Here is a 19050-nt window from a genome sequence, read left to right as displayed (position 1 = left end):
GAGTTACCTTGTAAACAGACCTGAGTGCAAAAGGTACGTTGAAGAGGTTGTCAATAGGTGCAGCTCGTTTTCTCCGTTCCGCACGTAGCAGGCTACTGCTGATAACTGAAGTAACCGGGAAAGTGATGTTATGAATCACCTTTTGGCAGAAAAATGTACCACTGGCATTTACTATATAGTCCAAATGAATTTTTGGAACAGTAATTCTGTGGTAATTCTTTAATTCCAGAATGTACAGATAATTCCTGATGTCAGCCAAGCTGATGAAAAAAAAAAAAAGCCAAGTTAAATCAAATCTCTTCTAGTCAAACTGGTAACAAAATAGCTACTTTAAAAGAAATGCCTTACTGGGGCATATTACTTTGTGTGGAAGAAGGAGAGAGTGCCCAAAAGGGGTTGTAGCCTACACACTGCTGTCACCAGTACTACATAGGAAAAATTTGGTGTCCCTTTGCAACATTCCTATTTCTTCTTCTGTCATCTCAGATGCACCCGGATTGGAATGCTGCCTTTGTGATCTCTCCTGGATATTTTACAGCTGTAAAGATCTGCAAATGTGATGGTCCACAACTTCACATTCAGTTACTAGCATCTTATAAGCTTGGGCACAAAAATGTGGGAGCCAATGTCAAAATGTACTGTGCTCCATGCTGGGAATGAGGGGGACAGATAGCAAAGACTTTCCGACAGCGATCCATCTAAAGCATATTAATGCTGATCTTCACTATAATCCAAATATAGCTTCCATAAGCACTACAAAGGTCATTGTGACATGGGGCTTTTAAGTAAATGCTGTAAAGTAGGTGGAAAAAGGGGCATTTCACAAGAATCCAGTTCTTACCTCACCCACTCTTGGAAAGCCCATTAGTGCCCTCCAAACCAAAAGAGATGGGGTTTCTTTTGTGGTTTCCAATGTAAACAAATCAGAGTTTTTATACATGTCCTGCTTCTATAAATTGGAGTAGGTTGTTTATACTCTTTGTATGTTTTCTTTTCCCTCAGTAAAAGCTTTTATTTTAAAATACTGTTGACAGCACTTTCCACTTGAAAACATGTTGGTTTTCATGTTTACCAGCAAAACTGAGAAGTGAGGGCAAAAGTTTTATTGTGAGCTAAAGTACAACTGTCCTACATCTCTTAAAATTTCCTTGGGCCTGCTCTGTCTTTAAAATACCCAAAGCATGAGCCAGATCTTTAAAATTCAACTATGACGTCAGACTTTTAAGACTTTACAAGTTTAATTGGCTTGTTCTTGTTTATGCTTACAGTAAAATTTTTGGTAGATGTTAAAGAGTGAACATTTGCAGAGTCACAGAGTGAGCACAGAAATCTCATATCCAGAGTAAAGAGACTGTTACAGTAAGGTACCACTCCGCAGTTGCTGATGGCAAATCATTGCATTCTTGTGTTGCCTTCTCTGCCTGGTTCTTCTGAAAGTCACATTTTACCAATTTCCATCCTTTCTTTCTCCCATCCCACTTTGTCTTGTCATCAAGGAGCTGCAGAAAGCAATTGATAACCGCAAAGCCATCATCTTATCCATCAATCTGTGCAGCTCAGAGTTCACTCAGTCTGACAGTGAAGAGAGCAAGAAGCTTCAAGAGCGCCTGTCTCAGATGAATGTGCGCTGGGACCACGTATGCAATATGATCGAAGAGTGGCGCTCCTCGTTGCAGGATGCATTAATGCAGTGCCAGGTCTGTATTGCACTTATTTTAAATTGTCAGCATCCCACATACAAAAAATGTAAACCATATCGTTATCTGGTGTGCTTATTATTCAGTCTGAAACTTGCCTGTGCAAGCCAAAATACAGCTTCGGCATGTGTTTTCTGAAAGATTCATCTGCACTACCCGAAGCATGTATTTCCAGCCCAAGATTTTCTAAATTCGTCATCTCTTGAATATTATTCTAATATACTGTTCTACACTTCCTTGTAAGTTACGTTATTTAGCCAGTAGGACCTATCATCGCATAAACTAAAAACCTCAGTTTGACTGGAATTTTCTGCTACACTATTAAAATCATCACTCATCACTTTCAGGATTTCCATGAAATGAGCCACGGTTTGCTGCTTTGGTTAGAGAATATTGACAGAAGGAAAAATGAGATTGTGCCCATCAATCCAAACCTGGACTCAGAAACCCTGCAGGATCATCACAGACTTCTAATGGTAGGGTTATAATCACCCCTTTCTCTCCCAAAAAGTATCATCAGAAAAACACCTAATCAGTTTTATTTTTCTCTTGAGGGTTAGCACTGTACATTGCATGCTAACACATAACTGTGGGACCAATGTCAGGAACTAACCTTACTTTGGTAGGGAACATTACTTACTCCCGTTAGTAGCATAACTCATGATTTAAAATCTCAGACAACCACTACTCTGCTGTCTGTCTTCCTGTCAGATTAGAAATTTTTATTGCTTCTCTTTTCTTTCCATTTCATTAATTTCAAATGTCCAGTTTTGTGAGTCCTAGCCTTTTTTTCCTTTTTTTTTTTTTTTTTTTTTAAACTTGCATTAAAAAAAATCTGATGCTTGCCTTGGCAACAGCAAATCAGACGTGAACTGCTGGAGTCTCAGTTGAAGGTGGCGTCACTGCAAGATATGTCCTGCCAATTGCTAGTCAATGCTGAAGGCAAGGACTGTCTTGAAGCCAAAGAAAAGGTGCATGTCATTGGAAACAGACTGAAGCTCCTCTTGAAGGAGGTCACACGTCATATTAAAGACCTAGAGAAAATTCTAGACATTTCAAGTAGTCAACTGGTAAGTCACATCTTTTTATTCCTTGCTATTTGTTGGGCACACATTTCCCACTGTTTTGACTGTCTTTCTCTGGTCAGTGCTGTCGGCTGCACTGTTTCTGTTGTTTGCAATACTTATCAAGATGGTACGCATGTAATCTTGAATAACATAAAGTAATCTTACACTTCATAATGTAAACATCTCTTTTGTCATATGGTGGGGTTTTTTAATCCAGTAATTTTTTGTTACTTGGTGTAGCCATAAGTATTGAACATCTTGATTTGTTTATCCTGCCATTACTGATTCAGTCAACTGGCAAAGTATATGAGATAATTATTCTAGTTGCATGAAGATTATACACACTGAAAATTATAGTGTGTCAGTTGTCACTGGAAAGGAAGATAATGTTCCCTCTGTCAAAGAGAGAGGGAAAAAAAGCATAAAATAAATTCTGTAATAGGCTAACAAATCTCTCATAGTGTCTTCTGAGCTTTGAGCTGTACTCTAAAACTTTTAAAATTATGTATCTCAGGGTATTTGAGAGGAAGTTATGCACGTGTCTTCGCCAACAGTGGCAGGTATAAAGTAAAGATTTCAAAGTTCTCCTTTAGTTAACTTTTTTTAAAGTCTTGTATTAGCAGAGTACGTAAGGCATGAGAACTCAGCTCTTCTCTCCTTCTAGTGAATTTCTGCCTGTTTAAGTAAAATCTTGGTGGTACCAACCTCTCCTTGTAATTAAAGGCCAATAAAGAGCAACTGGTTTTTTCCCTGTATTGACTTTGGCGGAAAATGTGTCACTTTAAGCAATTAAGTTTTAACTACGTGTATGCTTTTCTTTTCCATCAGGGCTAACAGAGAAAACTTGTAATGCCTTAGTCTTATAATTCGGTAACAAAATTTAACTACTTTATTTTATTTGTTTTGGAAATAACTCTGCTGGGATTTCACTCAGGGGCTTTTTTTAGTTTATTTACCTGAACAGCTAGTTGCTGCATTTCTGAACTCCATTCCTTCTGAACTTTAGGAATTGTCCTCATGGTCCTCTGCTGATGAATTGGACACATCAGGCTCAGTGAGTCCTGTATCTGGAAGAAGCACTCCAAGCAGACAGAGAACGGTAATTTCATGTCATACGTTTTCTGCCACCTCCTGGGTGGGAACTCTAGATGTCTGCAGTAGGTCTAGCCAGCTGGAAGGCCCCCTTCTCACTTGATAGGAAAGGAAATGACATAAACCAAGAGCAAAACACAGCTGCTTTCCCCAGCCCTGCTGCATATCCCATCCTGCATGAACTCAGAAGTGGTAAATACTATCTAAAAGCAGGGCTGTCAGTGTGGTTGGTTTACCATGGTATGGCATGTCGTGTCTCTTGTATTTTGCTCTAGTGATGGCAGCACCCCAAAGTCTGGTCTTGTCTGGTATAATCAATCCTCCATTTCTGTTTGGCCTTCTCTTCAGAGCCGCTTCGTCAAGAATCTCAATAAGGTTTTTTTGTCGTTTCTGATGAATCTTGCCGATGGTCTTATTGAGACTTTGGATGAATGGCTAAGTAGAGCTGAAGGGCATAAAACATTATTCAAAACAGCTAGTTGCACAGGACCTAATTAATGGCTATGATGGCAACTCTGGAGTTGTCTATTTACATCGCTGGCACAAAATTCAAGAAATATAGCAATACATGCCTAGTACTTAACACTTCCATACTCTGAGCCCAAAATGGAACTGCAATTATTTTGTCTCTTTCTGCAATTCTATTGGTTGATTACTTTGCTTTTTTCCTTAGTTCTTAAAACAATCAAGTTGGTTTTGATTTTTTTATTCCATTTGCACTTTTCTTAAAGCCTCTGGGTTCTGTCTTGATAAATTTTACAGCTCTTGAAATTAGGTTTGTTTTTTTTTTACATTCACTAGTTTCCTTTTAGATGCTAGTGTGAGAATGTAAAGGAATACTGGCTTTTCAAAAGGAGAAAGAATATAGACCTTAACATTTTATTTCAGAGGTCAATGTTTTTATCTTTTAAATTTAAACTTAAATAACTAGTAAAAGCTCTGATATCATGGATGTAACTGGAGGATGCCTGACCATTACAGGAAATGGAGAAGTATCTTACCATAAAATCTTTGTCTAAAGAGTATGTAGAATTATAATAGGTTTCATCTTAACATTTTAATCAGCATTTGTCTATCTCTAATTTGTTAGTGTTTATGTATGTGACTACTTTTTTTTTTCATTTTTGTCCATAATGTATAGCTAAATTGTATGACTCCTTGGAGTCTGGTTTTCAAACTTCTGGTTTTTGCACCCACAGTTTTGGAGACTGAAGTGATGTTGTTTAGAATTTCAGTGCCAGATATACTGATGCTAAATAAATAAATACTAATACTAAACATACAATCAGAATTATAATTACCTAACTGCATTAAATATTCCAGCAAATAGTTGTGAGTGCAGGAATGCACCTACAGTTATTTGGCCTTCAAAATTGTGGGGGGCATGGGGGTGGACAAGAGGCCAGACTCATCAAAGGAGGCCCTTGGACCTTTTTTCCTTTTTTCCTTGAGAATATTAATTTTGCTGCATTTGCATTTTGAAATATCTATATTTGCCCATATTCAACTCAATACTTTTTTTCTATTTCATATTATAAATTATTTGAGCTAAATTTCTAGTGATTTTTTTTTTTAATCCAGAGCTACTGTTCATAAATGTAAAGACTAAACTGTTATTTTTGAGTTTACTGTGTATGTTCCAATCATTTCCATACTCAGCTAGATGCAAAGAAAAGCCAGTTTCCTTGGTTCATGGGTATTGGTCACTTCATTTGATTTTTTTATTTATTTATTTTTTTATGTTTCCTTTGCTGCACTTTTAATTTAGTTTCATCAGTAGCTTGTCTTTATTTGCCTGGACTGAACATTCTTCTTTCTTTACCCCCTGTTCATTGCAAACAGCCACGGGGCAAATGTAGTCTCTCACAGCCTGGACCCTCTGTCAGCAGTCCACATAGCAGGTACCTTATTCTCCTGGTTTCCGCACTCTGTTCTAGAACCCCAAGAGGATGATGGAAATTGGCCGTGATTCCTCTCCGTCCACACCGACTCGGTCAGGTGAACAGGACTTAAACAACTGAAAACTTCCCTTTTGCTAATAGTTTGGCAAAAGAGGCTCTCAATTACTTCAAATTCTTTGTTAAATAGCAATACTGACTAATCTTTGAATATCTATGGCTTTTGCTTCCCAGGAATGGCCTGTAATCAACATTTATTTTTCATATGCCTGATCAGGGTGAGTGTGTGTTTACACTCATGATATTTAATGATTATTTTATTTTGGCATGATTTAACAGAAATGCCGGTAGGTTCATGGCAAACACTTTTTATCATCCTCTTTACTTCTAGATATTAAATTAAGGCAGGTAATAGGTCAATACCATATTCTAGAATTCACAAAACCCACAGATCTGGATGAGACATACTAACATCCTTTTCTTTTTGTTTTCTTTTTTTTTTTTTCCCCCTGAAATGTTTTGTTCAGTTTGTGGGTTTTCAGTACTTAAGACTCAAAATTAAAAGTCAGAATTTGAGGGGTTTGAGATCTGGGGTCATTTTCTCTCCCCTCCTAAGATGACTGCGCTCTAACGTGCTAACATTGCCATGACTCTTGCCCAGTGCTTGCATCCATGTGTTTGCTCTGGGAGCAGCACTGCCCCATCTCTGTCTGACCAGTAGAGAGCAGGCTTGCAGCTACAGCTTTTTGCTTTCCACCTTGTCTCCAGCAATCTGTCATCTCTGCAGCTAACAGTGCTTATGCATTCTTTGTTGTTGTCGGTGTGGTGTGTGTACTTTCACTCTTTCACTGATCAGTTCACTAGCCTCTAGAGTTATGAAGTTAAAAAAAAAAAACCAACACGTAAATGAGCAGGCCAGTATGTATAAAGAAGATGTCTTTTGCTATTTCGGCATCTTAGGCATTGCAACAGCTAAAATAATCACAAAGTATGATGAAAATACATTTGTTCTTATAGCTAAGAACTAAATCTCATTTATTCTCTATATATTGAAAATTAACTAATTCATTTTTAAAATAAATCCTGTTAAAGTGAAAGATTTGATGTTGGAGAGAAGGCAACACTAGATTTAATACAGTGATTGAGCAATAACCAAGCAGACAAAAAATACCTTAAGAGTATTTTTTTTTTATGAGCAAAATCAAGGCTTTTTTCAGCAAAATTATTCTCAAATATAAATGAAATAAAGAACAAAACTACTTACCATGTAGATATTTACATAAACAATTCTCAAAAAAAAGTTTGCTTTATATCTGTAGTTAGTGACTGTGACTAAAGTGGTGTAGTTGCAAAACCACATAGCATAACATATAGAACAGGTAGCGTATCTTTCACTGCTTCCACTGGCACTAAGAAGCTGCCTTATTTTTAGGGATTTTTTTTTCTTTGAAACAAAAGGAAACCAAATAGAAAGTAGGTGACATATGTACACTCCACCTTTCTGCCTGATGAAGAAAGAGAATTAATTTTTCCAACTCCAGTCTGCTATGAAGCTTGGCATTTTGTTTCTTTAGGGAGTGGGAAAAGGGAGGAGTGGGGCTTTACTCTGCAGCCATTAACAGCTAGGAGGAATGGAGGATGTCTCGGCAGATCAGCATGCTTGCACTAGCAACGTTGTACTCAAGAAGCATACTGTGTGCGCTCTTCTGCTCTGCTGTATAGTCAGACCACTTCTGCCAACCTTTTGAGAAGGGTTCTGGTTGTAGGTGCGAGCTGCTGGCTCAAAGAGCAGCTAGCAGTGCTTTGCAGCTTTGAGATCAACCTCTATTCTAGCAGTACCATTGGTGCGGCATCTTTCAGATCAAGTCTTTCCAGCACTGTTTATTAACACGTCTTGCAGCAGTACAACACAATATTCAATTTGTCATTCAGACAAGCATGGAATACGAATGTGTCACTGCTGAATAGGAAACTTAATCAAATGCGCAAGCCAGACAGGTTGTGGTTGATGTATAATGTGGTTTTAACTGATAAAGCAGTACAAGCTGTCACTGTGTTCTTTAATATTTTGACATGCCTCTGATCAGAGTACTTTGTGTTTGATCTTGCACTGGATCAGCAAACCCTGTTAGAGTTTAGTATACAGGAGAACTAAAGTCAATTTTAAAAGGTTTATCGCATAGGAGGTTGTGAAGGAAAGTTCATTTAAAAATTAGAGGGGCTGTGTTTTGTGTATAACAAGTGTGATATCACTTTGCCTTCCCCATTATCACAGGAAAAAGACAAGCGTATATAGTGTGATGCTAAGCAAGGTACAAGCTTAAACTAGGCGTTACGTTGTGGATTTAATTGAAGGCTCATTTAAGAGGTATTAGTAATTGTGTGCTAAGTGGGAAAAGAAAATCCAAGAAGCAACTCTTCTTTCTTCATCAGTTTAATAGAGCTGTCATAAATGCACACCTGGATCTGTGCCTGTGGATTTTTTTGAAGTGATTAAAATGTTAATGAGATTAAAATAGTGGTTCAATTTCCTCAGGGGTGTTTACATTGTCTCTCTTGAGCAGCTCTATTCAAGTCCTGGTGCCACAGTGCCAACCTCCATTTCCTGCTCTCCCCAAGCCTCCCCAAATGACTAGTGGATCTTTAAAGATAGCTTGCTGTTCCTGGAGCACACCAGGCCACAGGACTCTCTGTGCCTTTGGCCACAAAATGGCAGTCATCACCATACAGTAGCTCAAACACAAGGTTTGGGCTTGGCTTGCCATGGTTCTTCTCCCAGTTATCTCCCGCACTCTCACTTAGAGCTTGTTCCTTAAACTTCATCTTTAACTGCCTTTGAAATGGACATATTCATATTCTTTACAGGGTAAGCCAAATCTGAGGTTGGGGTGATGTGATGCTGAGAGCTAGGGAGAGACCTGAAGTCAGAACGTGGCCAAACAAGGTCACTCCTAGAGCGTCTCTTGGGCCAGCAAGAGGAGTCATTGCCTGCTCTTGTGGGCAGAGCATCATATTTCTCCTCCATAACTCTAGCAGCCTCCATCTTAAAAAAATTAGAAGCAGTGGTAACAAAAAGTCTATTAGAAGGTCATTATCAAATTTAATTTCTCCGATTATCTGGAAATACAATAATTTCCACCTTGAATATATCCATGGTTAGATTAGTAATTTGGTTTTTGCCAACTTTATCCCTTCCTTTATTTTAACAACATCTTTCTGTCTGTTCTGCACTATTTTATAAAGAGTAGTTTTAGTATCTCCCAGGTTTTATGTTGGTAAGCTCAGGGCTTTATTTCCTTCATAGGAGAAATACTGCAATTTTTTTTGACTCCTTTAAGCCTTGTGTAAGTTTGAATTCGTCTTCCAGAAGTATGTTAACCAAAATGACCCAAACTGCTCTAGGTGAGAGTGGACTAGTGCCTTATAGAACATCATTAAGACAACCCCCTTCCTCTTCTGGAAATCTTGAACTGAAATATATTTTAAAATTTCTTTTGTCCCTTTTCACAGCTATTCACAAGCCACATTATTGGTTTGTGGCTATCCTGTGTCAAACAGCTCAAGATTCTCTTCATTATCTTCAGAGTGTGAACTTCCAAATTTATAGTAGAAGTTTGTATTTCTACCTTATGTACTAAAATCTTAAACTCCTCGAGCTACTTCTTGAACCTATTGGATTCACCCACTTTCTTCTGTGCAAGAAGCCAATCCTATTTTGTATTTGCAAAGAATTCCAAGTTCTGTCATCATACAGATGAAATTTGCTGTTCTTATATTTTGTGCCATAACCTTTTCATAAAGATATTAAATCGAGACTCATCCTTGATTAACTCCAGTAATAACATTCTACTAGCCCAGCAGTGCCTCTGGGGGGGGAATCATTCATCTTTAAAAGAAGGTATTCATCTGAGCTAAAATTAGAGTTCACTGCCCGTCCATTCTATAGCCTGGTAAATTAGCTTCTTCTCTCTTGAAATGCTTAGGAAAGAGTTCCAATTTCACTGACATTACAAACTTCCAAAGTAAGGATAACCATTGCCTGCACTTCTTAGGTGAATTTATGAGATTGTTTGACATGAAAAAGCTTACTGTTGGCCAGGTCTGCAGCTGTGCTCCCCCTTTTATTTAGTTAGTAGGAATTGCATATGGAGTGAGTAGCAGATGGCCTTCCTTCCTTCCCTCCTCAAGCAGGGGCCAGTGTGACAAATGATAGAGCAGTCAGAAGACAGACAGCTAAAGATGCAAGCCCAAGAAAAAGAAATTACATTTTTCTTCAAAGTGGCATATATTACTTCAGCTTTCCCTTCTCCTGCTGGAGTAAACAGGAGTTCTGGCCCTTAGGAACAGTGAGCCTTTTTTATTAACAATGTATATTTTTAACCATCTCTCCTTACCAAATCCATTAAACACTCTAAGGTGAGCCATTCCATTTTCCAGTCAATTATGTAGTTTACGGAGGCATGCCTGCAATGAACACAGGCAGTACAGCACTTGAACTTTTTAGAACTCCCCCTCTGAAGATGTTTTCATAATGTTTCATTATTTGCTTGTTTAATTGTTTCCATGCAGTATTAGAAACTATTCTTCAACACCCTGCTTCACTGCAGAAAAAGTGTTTTGAAAACCTTTGCCATGAACTGTTTTCATTTTTGAAGAAATGTTTATGTTCCTTGTTGAGATCCACCATGCAGCTTACACATGCCACTGTTTTTCTTCTTTTTTTTTTTTTTGGTAAAACACAAAGCAGGAAGTGCTGGATTGTGCTACTAAAGCCATAAGAAAAGAAAAGAAAAAATAGATGCTAACTTTGCCTGCTCCCTTTTGATTCCATTTTTTGGAAATTCCCCTTGTGACACCCAGTATTGCCCCAGAGTAACTCCAAGTCAATGAAGAAAATTCAGACTTTGCTTATTATCAAACAGCAGTTACCAACTGCAGAAATGTGGCCTTTTTTGATTGGGATTAACAACATTGTACAATGAGAGCCTTGTAAATAGGTAGACTGTGCAATCAAATGCTTGGAAAGTAATTAAGCACTCCTTGTTCCCTTTGTTCCTACCTCAGTCCATTAACTTTCTGTCTTGGCATTCTTGGACAGTAAAAGTCCTGATCTAATTGAACTTTAATATGGAATGCTCTGATGCTGTTAAATGTGCCATATCCTTTCAATATGTTCTTTATAATATGCAATCTTACATTATGCGATAAGCAGCTTTCCATCCGGGCTACAATAACACGCATTCAAACAACATGCAATCTAATGTTTTGATCGTCGCTCCTTCCTGGGATATTTAGGTCAAGTTAATTATTTAGTGTACCTGGGTCTTTATGTATCTGTTGGTCATCTAAACTTTACCAAATCTGTCTGGCTTTCTTGAAGTCTTCATAGTGGGATGATACACACATATGAACAAGACAATAAAAATAAACTGAAGCATAGAAAGAATTATTTTCTGAACATGTCGGAAGGGGACCCTTGCCAAGCCTGGCATAGTTTTGAAGGTGATATTTGGGTTTTTGCATGCTTTCTCACACAGATTCAGATTTATCTGGGAGACAGGATCAAAAGGACGAAGGGAAGGCAAGGAGACACTAAGGAACCATCACCCCCTACTTGCTTTATTGGGGAGCATTTTACATCAGCCAGCAAGCCTGATCTCCCACACCTTCAAGTTGAGACTAAATCCATCCTTATGAGCATTTTTATCTCTTAAACCCTAGCAAACCATAGATCTTCTGGGGCTTCATAATCATAGCAGCTATATGGATGTATTATAGCAACATGTCGAAGACATAATTCATGACCTAATGTCTTAATGGAGGAGTTCTTGAAGCAAATTATTTGAACGCTCCAAGTTCTTCCATTTTTCGCTAGTGCTAAAATACAATACTTTCCCATGTCATTTAATTAGCACACTGAGACCATCAGATTTTAACTTGCATAATTACTCCTTTCAGTCATCCACCTAGCTCAAAACCTGTCATCTGGATGTTAGAGCTCTGACAGTTTCACACAAAAAGGAAAATGTGAAAACTATGTCTATCCTTCATTTAAAAAGCAGATTGGATTTTTGTGCTTGCTTTGAAGCGTCCCTTTGGAAATGTTTGCATTAGATCTTGCCTCTCCCATAGACATACGATAAGACATACAAGTCAGATCCATAGGCACAAGGGAGAAAATCACTTAGAAGGTGATGGTATCAAGTCAGCTGAGCAAATAGATTTTAACTGCTGATTCAGTGCAAGATTCAAAATACAATGTACTTTGTAGAAAATGAGTCCCGGTTGCCTGCATATTGGTGTATTAATTAACTGAAGATTGATGTAACTGAATCTTAACACATTATACCCTTGCGGATGCTATGCACAGAAATGAATGCAGAAACTTCTGCAAACCAAATGCAACTGCCATTTTAAATGAGGAGGCTTCCTTTTTAGACAGTGTGCACTGAACACATGTGACAGGTATGGCCCACTTTTTATTTTCCCCTTCTCTAAAGCACAGTGCTTTAAGTGGAGAGTCTTTCCCATAATTGACAAAGGGGCTGTGGGGTCACAAAGCCCATTCTATCGTGATCATTTGGTGTTTTCCTACCCAGTCTAGAAATATGGGGTCTCTTAAGAGTGTTAGGGAAACAGCCTGTTCAGTGAAAAATACCTTTGCAGTTGTCAGTCAAAGTCTGTACAAATTGTAAACAAGCCTTCAGGGAAAGCTGAGTGCCTGAGGGCAAGCCCTGCTGCAGTAATGTTTTAGTCTATTCACCTGTCCGTCCTCTCTTCTCAGGTCCATAAGAGGTGGCTCAGGTTCCTCCCCTTCTGAGGCTGGGCCAGCATGGCGGCACCCGTCCTTCTTCCTCAGAGTCCTCAGAGCTGCTCTGCCACTTCAGCTCCTCTTGCTGCTCCTGATCGGGCTGGCTTGCCTGGTGCCGATGACCGAGGAGGACTACAGCTGTACTATGGCCAACAACTTTGCCCGCTCTTTCCACCCCATGCTAAAATACATGAATGGTCCACCTCCACTATGAAGGAGACCCGTGAGACAGCAGGTGACCTTGCTGGAGTGCTAGCTGGGAGGCAGGATGGTTTTAAAGAGTGACGGGATTCAGTGCGGCAGCTTTAGCTACCTGCTATGGCCACCACTGTGTCCATATCATTCTCTGCTGGCACTCAGCTAGTAACTCATCAGTATATCAGTATCAAACTGCACAACGTATTACCCGAGTAGCTTCGTTTCAATACTCGCATCCTGGGTACTAAGGAGGATGTGACGTGTGTGAGGGAAATGCCCTTCTGTCCAGCATTCTGGATCTTTTAGCCACTTTATATCCAGGTCATTGCCCTGTACTATGCATAGCCAAGGACTTGATACTGTAGATCCTTTCCTGTGTGCTGCTCTAAATGAGCCATTAGCCAGTCTTTGTTAAATACCCTCTCAGTATCTACAGTATACAAAATAACCAATGCTAAAGGAATTTTAGAGCATTTGTAACACACAATTTTAAAGGATCTTGTATGGCAATGTATTATTCCCCGTGGTTTCTGTTTTGGGCATGGTGTTCTAACTTTTGCTTTGAATGCACAAGGTGTAAATCTGAGAAGCACTTTTTTTAAGGTTTAAAAAAATGGATGTAATAAATAAGATCGTAAAAGGTTTTATGAGGAAAAATGTTGAATGTCATGTCGAAAAACAAAGAACATATTTATGTATGTACAGTTTGCTAAGCCAAATTTTATTTGTATTGATTTCTTTGCATTTATTATAGATACCATAAAATATTTTGTCTACGTGCTTTTTAATGACAAATATGGAAACCTCTAAGTTTAGAATGAGATATGTATGGTATAAAAAAATTAGAAGACGTACGTATGCTACACTTCTAAAAAGAATTTTAAAATGCTGTAACAAATTAACGGTATTAGGTATATGTTTGAATGAGATCTGGAAAACTTGACAAATGGTAAAATACATGGGGAAGTATCACGTTAGAAGTTGTGCTAATATTGAAGCTGTCCGTATTTTGAATTAGTGATTGGTCATTTCAGGGTTTTTTTGTCAAGCTGCTTCTTGAAGTTCATTCTCACCCATGTGTTGTTTCTGTGTGTGTTTATGTTTGCACCCGTGCAACCTTTGGCAATTGACATTGTACCAGTCCACACTGAAGCAGATCTTTTCCTGTGGGTATACTGGAAACTTCTTAGTATTCTCCACAGCAGCTTAATACTGAGACTGATGTTTATGCTTTACCAATAGTTAGTCTAGTGGAATATGCCCAAAACATAAGCATAAATAGCAGAAAAACAGAACAAATTGAAAACTCATAAATTTTACAGGCATACTGCAGAAAACTTGCAGTCTGAGCAGTGGCAGACACTTTGGCCAGCTTATCAGAACTTGACCAAAAGAGGACTCTTTTCAATTTTGAAAAAATACAGAGCATGGCTCTAAGTTACTGCTATTTAATAAGTTTAAGTTTTTTCAAGCCATGACACACCATGTGAATTTTTTTTGTGGGTTAAATGTTTTTACGTAGAATATATTCACCTACATAACAGAAATAAAAAAGCCAGAAGAAAATGCAAGCATATTAATTGCTGTGATGTAGGATTACTTTTCTGGGATGTCATCATTTGAACTGGTATGGGGGGATGGTGGTCAGAGGTAGAGTACCACAGGCTGAACTCCAGCATTTGGAGGAGCCAAAATAAAGCTTCTTTTCCAGGTAAGTGTAAGGTTAACATTTTCCTGAAAGGGATTTTGTAAGTCAACAAAGTATCTTCAATGTTGGAGACCCAGACTTGGACTGACACAACTATGTATTCTTTTCAAGGCTTAGTTTCCTTCATTGGTATTCAGAAGATATGCTAGGCTGAATTTGTACCCATAGTCACTGATTCTGAGCAGACAAAGATAAGAAACGCACTTTTGGGGTACAAGGATGAGCTGTTACTTGCAACAGGCCTGACCGATTCTGAAAAATTGACCCTTCCTTTCTTTTCTGGTATCATTCTCTTTGGTGACATAATTTAGTCAATGTTAATCAGTGCACCTACATGAATAATTTGGTAGTTTGCTCAGACATGTTAGTCTGGATCTCTCCATGCTTTAGACAGCAGAGATCAGCCAGTCCCTGGTTTTGGTGGTTACTTTTTTGTTGAAAGCTATTTTTGTTATCTTTTAAAAGCAAACACTGTAAAGAGTAAAACAACTAATTTAGTGAGAAATAAGGATCTCAGCCTGACTTTGTCTCCTATTTTCCAGCCACCTATTGGTGATCTCATGGAACTAGATGTTATCTAAAGGGTAGTAGATAGCCTGTGAGTATCAACCTATGGAAGAGCAGCCTGTTGAAGGAACCAGGCAAAAAGTCACAGGTGAGACTTGTGTTCATTTCTTACAGTATTTAAAAACTGAGAGAGAGGCAGGGAGGTTTGAAAAGAGTTGGTTAGGAGGGAGGGGGGCATGCAAGGAAGAGATTTCAGTTTGAATTATGTCAGATGCAATTGATAAAGTACTTTATCAAAAATATACAGGGTAGCACCTGGCATGCTTTGAATTGCAACCTGACCTTTGAATTTTGCCAGCTATTTTGCCACTCTTCCATTGGTTGTTTGAATGCCTTGCCCCACTTCCATGATGCCTAAGGAAGAACGGCATGCTTTCTGCAGAACGAAAGCGGAATTTGTACACCTCACTCAAGCTCCCAGGGGAGTTTTGGGGAGTAGTCACTAAAATGAAGTGGCGGTGGGGAATGGTTCCATCTTGTTGATGATGGTCATGCCCTTTTATTTTCTCTCACCTCTTGAAATGTTCAGACTAGGAAGTATGAGAAAGTGATGAACTGCTAGAGGAGTGGATGTGAAACTGGTTAAATAGGCAGCGGAAAACTGATCTGAAATCATAGGAACTTTTCATAATTAATTCCTTAAATAGAGTTAGGGCTAAGGGGGGAAAGAAGTGATGATAATTAAAGGAAGTAAAGAATTTGGAAGGTCACATCATCAAGTGTCAGTAGCCCTTTTGATTTTAGCACATTTTTGGCTGATGATTACCTCCAAGGCAGACATGCTCTGTCTCACCTCTGCCTTGCTGATGAAGCGGAGGGCAGAGTGCATCTGCTATGCCTTGCTTCCTTTCAGATGTTTCAAAGCAAAATTGTTTCTGTTCATAGCCTCACACTCTGAGCTCTAGCCATAGAGCTAACTGTAATTTTAATGTATTGCCTGTTAATTTGGAAGAGAAGTTAGATATAGCGAACTTTCTTTTGACCCCAAATGATCTGCTCACACAGAGCAATCCTCTCAGTAAAGAGCAAACTCTCTACAATACCTGTGAATAAGGCAGTCCCAGACAGCGATAGACACACGTTAGGAGAATGTCATAGGCAGGAAAAATGCCTGTTTGTCAATCCTAAATCTCCCATGCCTTCAAGGATACGAATGTTAGTCTGTAAGCTGATGTCTCAAGGGAATCACAGCCAGTTTGTGCCAGCAGGTTAGAGGATCCCTTGAGAGCCACTTCAGACTTCTTACTTTTGGGACTTTCAATCTCAACTCTGGATAAAATCAGCATCTGACCCGTTAAAGTGGTTTGAGCAATAGGCTCCTCCAAAAAGAGTTTCCAGGCCCTGAACCAATTCCATTATGACTTCAAATGTGATTTTGCAGAACTGGATCTTGATCCTAAAAGCTCCATCCCAAGAGCACCAGTGACTTTTGAAGGTCTAGCTTGAGATGCAAACCCTAATGAGACATCAACATATGCACTGATTGCCACAGCATGAATTAAATGGGGCAACCGTAGAGGGAAAAAACACACCCAGGAAGCTGTCAAGCATTGCAGCCAGTGGCACTAGCCGGCTTTGCAACCTGGACATCTTTCTTATCCTGATAATGTCAAACTGCTCTCTCTGTCTACCTCCGCCTTGTTGGGACGCTGTCACAGAGGACTTGGGTGTGGACAAACTTCTTAAGAAATGCACAAGTTAGAGTCTGAAATGCCCTGTCTCTGTGCTGAGCCTGCAGCCCGTCATCTCCCCTCTTTCTGAAGTACCTCACCTACTTGGGCTCTGCAAATATGAGGAGCTGATTTCTGGTAATGCGCCTTGAGCCTTGGCTGCAAGGCATGAGGAGAGGCAGTACAGGAGCTGCAGAACTCTAGGTCTGTGTTGAAGGCACGTGTTCAAGCATAGAGAAAGTAGACTCTGCATCTTGGGGAACTCCAGTCATTACTGCATTATATTTTTCCCCATTTTCTACTGTAGATAGGTGCAGTAGCTGTTGTAGAGGTGTGATCATCCCTGCAGCTTGATGCATCTTGCAACTCTGAACCTTGCTTACTGGCCTGTAGTCGCCTCCTAACTAGTGAGTGTTTAAAGGCACCATGGAGACTGGTTGCTCAGCGACTCCAGACTGAGGTAATATCAAGGTACTAATGATAACAGTGCAAAATAATGAGCACCATTTCCCCTGAACTTACTTCGTCTGTTTGTGGACCGTGCTTTACAAAATCTGAAGTATTATTTAGAGAGGTCTGACAAATGATCTGAAGTTGACAGAAATAGTGTGCCCTTATTCCTCACAGCTGCGAGCACGATGATACCCATTGACTATCCCCCACCCTGTTCCAGCAGGGATAACAGCTTCATTCTGCAACAGATCAATGTGTTCTTGCCACTGGTTTGCCACCCTTCCAGCTCCGCTGCAAATGCTGTGAACATCTGCAGTCTTGCTTCCTCCTTCCTTGGAACTTTCTCCTGCAGCTGGTTATTGAAGAAGGACAAAGCTGCTAGGATTGTCTTATGAACAGTCATCTCTGGCCCTCAGAGTCTTGTGCTATTTATGGTTGAGAAATCTGTTTACAACTGATAGCATCTCTCAACATGCTCATCATCATCATCATGTGCATCTGCGTGCATCTGTGTGCATGTTCAAAGGCTTAACAGAAACTGGTTGCTCACAGTCTTCAAACTGCAGATGCTATCAGGATTCAGCAAATGTAGGAGGATTCTAGGAAATAAGAGCAGAGTTGAGGAGAAGAAATGCAGATTTTTAAGCAAGAGAAGAAGAGAGCATTGATCTTCTCACTTACTTGCACTTCCTGTATTTTATATGATGTTTAAAGCAAAGGATTGTGGAAAGGAAAAGAGCAGGAAATGCCATAGTGAGGTTTGTGTTTAAGCTGGGCGGTCTGGCTATAGAATTGTTCAACCCTTGCAGCAGTTAATTGCAGAATCCATCTAAACCAGTGTTTGCTTCAGTTGAGGCAGGGGAGAGCTGGAGGAAGGGGTTCATTTGTCTTTTGGCTTTGGGGGAAGAATGTGTGTCATATTCACAGAGTTCCCTACACAAGGGAACTAGTCTAGGTACTGGCTGGCTGTTTTTAACCTTAGCAGTAATATTGCGAAATGCACTATAGCCAACTGAATTCTATTGTTGTTGCACTATCTGGCCATAGTTAGACTTAGAGGGACATAGATGCGATACCTATATTTAGGAGAAGTTATGCTTGTTTTAATAATATTAAGAACTGTGGAATATTCTAACAATATTCCACAGTAAAGAAATAAATAGGAATGATTTATAGAATTAATTTGCCTTCCCAGAAAGCAGTAGATACAAATCTGTGAAACAAGATAAAAGGAAATGAATAATTGCAAGCTTAAGCCCTGAAGAGTTGTCATAGACTAAGGCCTGGTTACATGATAGAAATCTGAATTATATTAAATGATTGCTCTAAAAGCAGACAGGAACTGAAAGCTGTGACTTCTATTGTTTGGTGCCGCTTAATATATCACTAAAAAAATGAACTGGTCAAAACTGCTTGGTTCAATAAAAATCTATTTAAAGACCTGAGACATAGCAAATGGATTTGATCACAATTAAGCCTGAATAAAACAATGGGATGTTTAATTTTTGGGAGAAGAGACTTTAGGAAAGTATTGTCTGTTTCTTGTATTAGAGGTGGCCTTGGGGAAGGAGAGGTGAGCCGCTGAGCTCTTCTGCGTCAGGAATAATGCAGATGCGGACGTAGTTTGCACAAAGGTTTCCCAAGTCAGGCTCTTTGCATTTCCAGGCACGTCATAATTCCTGGGAGACTGCTATTATTGATGTTGTAATTGTGGGGTTTTTCATTCCATTGTTTTTAGAAAGGATGTTTTAAAAAAACAGCTGGAAGGAAAGCTACCAGAGTCCACTTTTTCATGTAAGTGCTCACCAGCCTATCCAAGAAGTGGGACATTCATGCCTGTAGTATTCTCTTTATAAATAATTCAAACATTGTCTGAGAAGCTCTCGTGA

At 39.2% G+C, this 19050-nt stretch overlaps 1 protein-coding gene across 3 annotated transcripts in view; it reads left to right on the top strand.

Moving 5' to 3' along the window:
• Positions 1 to 14339, top strand: part of SYNE1 (spectrin repeat containing nuclear envelope protein 1) — a 321099-nt gene extending 306760 nt beyond the window's left edge. For 2 of the 3 annotated variants that reach the window (XM_069787039.1, XM_069787037.1), the window contains 6 exons: positions 1497 to 1697; positions 2045 to 2173; positions 2555 to 2767; positions 3771 to 3863; positions 5699 to 5757; positions 12539 to 14339. In XM_069787039.1, coding sequence (XP_069643140.1) covers positions 1497 to 1697; positions 2045 to 2173; positions 2555 to 2767; positions 3771 to 3863; positions 5699 to 5757; positions 12539 to 12779 — 936 coding nt within the window. In that variant the 3' untranslated portion in view covers positions 12780 to 14339. The remainder of the gene's footprint in view (positions 1 to 1496; positions 1698 to 2044; positions 2174 to 2554; positions 2768 to 3770; positions 3864 to 5698; positions 5758 to 12538) is intronic. The other variant, XM_069787038.1, reaches the window with a different exon arrangement.
• The last annotated feature ends 4711 nt before the right edge of the window (positions 14340 to 19050 follow it).

The sequence above is a fragment of the Haliaeetus albicilla genome, chromosome 7, assembly GCF_947461875.1.
Source record: "Haliaeetus albicilla chromosome 7, bHalAlb1.1, whole genome shotgun sequence".
In the NCBI taxonomy this organism is placed as follows: Eukaryota; Metazoa; Chordata; class Aves; order Accipitriformes; family Accipitridae; genus Haliaeetus; species Haliaeetus albicilla.
Note: the sequence above shows the minus strand (reverse complement) of the source record. Positions and strands in the feature narration are given on the sequence as shown.